Consider the following 6,271-nt stretch of genomic DNA (forward strand, 5'->3'; position numbering starts at 1 on the left):
TGTGGTTGGCTATCATCACGTTCAATTTTGAAAACCAATCAAAATGCAGCAATTGGCAAAATAATTTTGAAATCAGCATTTTGATTGATTATAGGAACACGCATAGAGATACACATACAGGAAGAAAAAATTATTGGTAATGTCTATTAATTTTCGGCACTGAAACTTGGGACTAGGCATGCTGTCGGAGTGTCAGCTAAAGTCGTGCGTCTATTCTGCTACATTCAGACTTGAATAAATGAATTGCATGTTTCCTGACTACAATAATTAAACGTATTATTCCTTCATTTCTTTTATTAAATGGACGCTCGAATGTGTAAGAGGAATAGGCTTTTCCACGTTAATCTAAAGTTTTCACACGTTGGCTATTTTATTGATGTATTGCGTTGATCCAGAAAGTCCATAATATCCGCTAGTCGGATATAGCTAACCAACACACAAAACTATGTGTAAACTTGAACGTTTATAATCAAATTGATACAATTTAGTGAGAACTACTCATAAAAAGGCTGGCGGAAACCAATAACTATATGTAGCGTTTATGGATCTGAGGGTAAGATAGCAAAAATGACAAGATGCCTGTATTGCCCTGCAATTTCACCAGATCATATGTACATAATCAATTTTAATATAAATATGATTCATTTTCTTCTGCTATAACATTGACACACTTTAGTTAGGTGTTGCTAGAGAGAACGTACAGCTATGAGTGAAACGAATCATATTATTAGAGATTAACTGTAGTACACTGATGTACCCCTACCGACTTGTACATATATATGCAAGTCTGACATCCGAACTCACATATGGGCCTAGTTAAATATTGTTGTAATGGACAATATTTTGCGTCAATTTTTGAGATTTCCATTACAACAATTAGCCCATAAGGAATTGAGTTATCAGACCTGCAAATAAGTACACGTCGACCCCGACTCATGTATCAAATATAAAATATGAGAATGGCTGATTACAGACGTCATGTTTGCGAATAGCAGAATAGACCCACCAATGTGATATTTACGTGATGCGTAGTTAATAGCGCCTAACTATAACTCTATTAAGTGGATAAAGTAAGCCTAGCATTAGAATGGATTCACATTCCTTCTTACTTTTTTTACTCACAATTACGATTCACTGCGTTGTGTGGTTGGATTGAAAAGGTCTCGATATCGGGTTTGATTGAATGACAACGGATATGGACGTAATGAAAATCCATTGTATTCGCAACTAAAAATAAAATACAAGGTTGTCATTGTTACTTGATCAATTTTCTAATTTTTGGAGAACGACAAAAGTGAAATTACAGTTAAACATCAATTTACTGGTAATACAGCGATAAGAGATCCATGATTCGAATGTAATATTCATTAGAACGAAGGAAATCTAAAATGCATGGACTGATATGTGCCAATTTTATTTAATGCATTTATTTTGAGACCAATATTCGAAATCGTATGACAAATTAGAATCCTTTCCCTCGATATTTTCTACGGGATGATTTTTTCATTTTCCTTCTCTGTTATGATTGTTTTTATAGTGATCTGAAACTTGTTTGCATAGCATATGGTTTTATATTAGGCAATGGACAATTTTATTGACCGCAGGTCAGAGATGACAAAAGGCCGACATTTTAAAGTAAGGTTGGTATTAATCACAAAGTTGATTAGTTCATGAGATAATTAAATAAATTATCTAATAAATCGATAAATAAATAAATAAATACATACATAAATACTGATGCAATGTAACAAATTATCAGACAAATATTTAAAAAACACACAAACACATGTATATATATATATATATATATATATATATATATATATATATATATATATATATATATATATATATCCGCCCTTTCGCAACGGCACCATTAGATCCCGTCGACTAGGCATTCCATGAAGGAATATAGATAATCCATCAAACAGGCTGTCTGTCTGATGTCAACAGGAATATATATCCCTTGTTGTCCAAAGAGCGATCTATCTTAAAATTAAAATGAGCATTTTGCAGTTGTAATAACCGCGATGGAGTTTTAAATCTGAATGGAATGATCTCGTGCAATGAAACACACATGAATGATATCAAAATCGCACAGTGTGCTCTGCTTATATCCAACTCATGATAGAGTTTTCATCAATACGACGTAACTTTCATTCACATTTCCTTTTAATTTGAGTCTCTCGATTTGTGTTATATTATACGATTCTTTCAGTTCTTTGTATTTATTACACGAGTTATTTTTATCCTGCCAAATAACACTACGAGCTTGCGAGTATGTGTTATTGCACGATAAAAAAATAAAGAGTTTAATAAATACAAATAATGAAAGAATACGTTTATTCCACCCCTCCAAGTAAGATTCTTAGATATTTCGTGACCAAGTGTGTTGTAGCAGTACTTCGATTCACCATAATCTTTATTTTTGCCCATCTGCTTGACTGACAATTTGATCCAAAAATAAAAAGAAAAACGTTGGCTTTGTATTCATACGCACCAAGAGAGTATCTATAATTGCCAATCAGCTGTATTTTACACCATATTTCACACCAATAGAACAGTAAAGTTTGCTGCCCCAAACGTAAACAAAGGTCGAGAAGCACATGGCAAACCACATGTTCCTGTCTTGACAGCTCACGTTCCAATGTAAATAATAGAAAGAAAATAACCTTTAAAATTTGGCTGTTAGGTGGCAAAAGAAACACATATTCATAAATACTCGATCATGCATCAAATAATGTCTAGATATGGATATTTTATGGAACAAAAGGTAACATTTATCAAAAGTTACGTCTATCTATTTTTAGACCAGAGCAAATTATTGCGCTGGTATGAACAAAACGAGAATTATTCGGAGCCTGATTTTCAGAATAATTTAGTCTTATATTATTATTTCTGCAACTGTTAGATTTTATGTAAACATATTTTCAATACTGAAAGTGTATTGCCTACAACTCAAACTACAAAATTGGGAGACCTATATTGTGCGTAAATTATTCCGGTCCCTAACGGAAATCACTAGCAACTTGTTATTGTTTACGTTTGGGGCAGCAAACTTTACTGTTCTATACAAAGTGCAGCAATATTTCTGCAATCGATGAATAAAATGTTTATTCAACGCGTTCAAAGCATTATTCAACGATTATGTATCTATTCAGAAATGATAGGGTTTTCCAATGAGAGGGGTGGAATAATGACCAATCGATCGGTTGAAAGACAATTCAGTAGTTCAACAAGAGGCTATTACCATTACGTCGTCGTAATAAGCAGATAAATAATCAGTCAAAATATTTTTAAAAATCATTAAGAATAAACTTATTCTTTACAAGCTGATGCTTCTTGTTGTAATGTTATGAGGAATTAATATAGTATTTTAAAATTAGTCCACAACATTGAAATACAACAGTTTTCATCAAACATTCACCCTTCACAATGGCCATACTTTTACTAACAAAATGATCTGACATTGAAACACAACACAATTTGATATTCTATTAAATAATGGTTATCAATTTGGTCCCTCATTAAATCTCTAAGTCACATTTCGTCAAGAGTTAACAACAGTCAGTGTAGCTTGATTAAGCTGGAAATCTTAACATAAAAATAAATAAAACCTGCAAAGCTTCTAAACCACTGGGTATTATTAAGCCAGTTTTTGATTGAATAGGGACTGGGTATGTAGCAGATGTACTTCATTTATCTTCACTCCACTTGTGTAAACCTGACTTACCTTGCAAGAAAATATAATAAAAATTGATAAAGTCAAAAGGCTAGTTGAATTTTACACTAACAATCGAGTCTTGATTATTCCAATACTCCCATGCAATGGAATTCGGCCGGGCTGTTTGTCGAGAATTTTGAAAGGTCAAACCTATACAGGTTGGATTATAATTTGTTCTACTCATAATCTATCTTACTATAACTACGGTCGTAACAGTTTTGCCAAGAGAAGTAGAAGCGATGCGACTCGGGTCTCATTGAAGCTATAGTAAACTCGCTCTCTTGACGAAAACAGTTAGATTTGTTTATACATTATGAAAAAATAATGGAAGACTTCTCTCTTTCTAAAAAAAAATCCATGCTTGCCGTCGAAACGTTAAATCAGCCATTACCACCGCGGGGTCCGAAAAGCACGTTACAAAGTCTCAGGTTTGAGAAGTTTAACTAAGGTGAGGGTCATTTTAATCGATTGATATCTGGACGAGCTTTCTGACCAAAATTTGAAACACGTGTTTTTCCACAGTACGGCAGAACACGTTCTCGTGCAAATGAGGCAGAACAAATTACGTTTTCAGTTCATTGCTTCGGATTATTGAGACATTCAGATTATAAAGGTTCGAATCACCGAGAAGAGACTGTGACTTTCTTCATCATCTCCCATTGACATCTAATGCGATAACTGCAACAGCAGACATATCTTGTGCCTAGAAAGATACCTCCAGATTTGTTTCAAATTAAGAAGTCACCAAGAAAAAGTGAAAATATTACTTGGAAAAGCAAGCAATGACTTATTGAGTGACATTGCTTGCCATCCCAAGAGATGGATTAGTTACTCATTTACCTTCTTCCCCAATCCACAATTATTTATCAACTCAAGACTCAAAAATACAAACTTGAGATTTTCAACTCTAATGTATAGTTAGTAATTGATATATATTTTGAGACCTTGCGAGAGACAAACAGATCCTCCCCCTCCCACACACCACAGAAAAAGCAAGAGCTTACTAATACGTGTCAAACTATGGCCTCTGGATTCTTGTAAACAGCTGCAAACTGAGGCCCGTCAATAGAAAGCGACGACCTGTAATCATAAGGTGCACAAGATATTTTTTAAATTGTAAGCTTCAATATTTTAGACGAAGACAAATACTGTGGACGTTTCGGGTTCCCCTTTATCAACAAAACATTAAGAACCTTTGGGCGGACATTGTATAAAAACTGTTCATCGTTTTTTGTTGATAAAGGGGAAAACTCGAAACGTCCACAGCATCTATCTTCGTCTAAAACATTGAAGCTTACAATTCAATACTTAACTTTAATTTTTCCTTCGAGCTTCAAGCAAACATTTTCATTACAGTGCACAAGGAACCCTGGACAAAATCAAAACCTCAGGTTTCGACTTGAGGGGAGATGAGTACTCCGGCCGAGGAGAGAAGTAAATAAGAACTGTTTATTGAAGCCCGTTGTTCCACAAAGAAAGCAGAGGAATAAGTTAAGTGATCAACAAATGTTGGAGTGTAATTCGTAATAGATCAATATCAATCTGACTTGGGGTGGTTGGCCTCGACACCATATGTAAATACAATTGAACGCTATCTATTAGAGACTAATAATTAAAGTAAAGCGCTAAAGCTAACTAATCTATGAAATGATAAAACCGTCATCAAAGCAATTTGGTAAAATTTTTATTTTTGACGACTCTTTTATCGACTACATAAAAACTCTGAGGATTAGTGGAAGCTTTTGGAGGCCAGAATACCATGATAGATGATACGTTCTCTAAAATTCCTCCAATTAGAGCACATGCCAACGTTGCAGGAATAATAACACAAAACTTAACTAAACCCTGCTGTTCAATACTAAAGGTTCTCACTGTTCCAAGAAGAAACAAGTAAATGACGACACACCCAACAAAACAAAATACGTTTGTCATTATTGGAGATGTTGGGAGTGGCCAGATAAACCCAAGAACTAGAGCTAAAAGATTGAATGGCAAAGCCCATGCTGCGAGCGTCATCAGAATTGGGCCGACTTTGTATAAAAATGGAATGTTTTTGCTGAGAGCAGTTTGTAAAATACCTAGCATCCACCGTCGTCTTTGATATACGAAGTCTAGGAGAGTGAACGTGCTTTTCTCGTGCATCACACCCTCAACTATTCCAAAGCTATATCCTCGACTGTAAGCTACACAAGCAAAGAAGCAATCTTCGGCTAACGATCCTTCTACTCCGTGGTCGAATGACACTAATTTTTCGGCTTCAGCATCAGCGACTATAAATGATCCTTTCCAGCTAAAAAACGGCTTGTGCAAAACGCCCAAACAAAATCGTAGACAACCGTAGTCAATTCCAACCCGAATTGAATCTGCCAGCGTAGTAATCCAGTTTACTATCTGACCACATCCGTATGTTATAACGCCTTGGCCAAATGAATGCTCACCAGAAACAGCAAAGTTCATTACACCAATGACGGATTCTTCGGTCAGAATTGTTTCCTCATCCAGATGAACAATCCAATCTCCGGGACTTAAAATATCGACTTCGGGCTC

General features: G+C 35.1%; 1 protein-coding gene across 2 annotated transcripts in view; it reads right to left on the bottom strand.

The window, feature by feature from the left end:
- Nucleotides 1-1,860: 1,860 nt before the first annotated feature.
- LOC144971146 (beta-1,4-mannosyltransferase egh-like) overlaps nt 1,861-6,271 on the bottom strand; it is an 86,979-nt gene continuing 82,568 nt past the window's right edge. For both annotated transcript variants that reach the window (XM_078911601.1, XM_078911603.1), the window contains exon 2: nt 1,861-6,271. This exon is cut by the window's right edge and continues 873 nt beyond it. In XM_078911601.1, coding sequence (XP_078767727.1) covers nt 5,387-6,271 — 885 coding nt within the window. In that variant the 3' untranslated portion in view covers nt 1,861-5,386.

The sequence above is a fragment of the Berghia stephanieae genome, chromosome 4, assembly GCF_034508935.2.
Source record: "Berghia stephanieae isolate SIO BIC M18660-M18661 chromosome 4, UCSD_Bste_1.3, whole genome shotgun sequence".
Classification (NCBI taxonomy): Eukaryota; Metazoa; Mollusca; class Gastropoda; order Nudibranchia; family Aeolidiidae; genus Berghia; species Berghia stephanieae.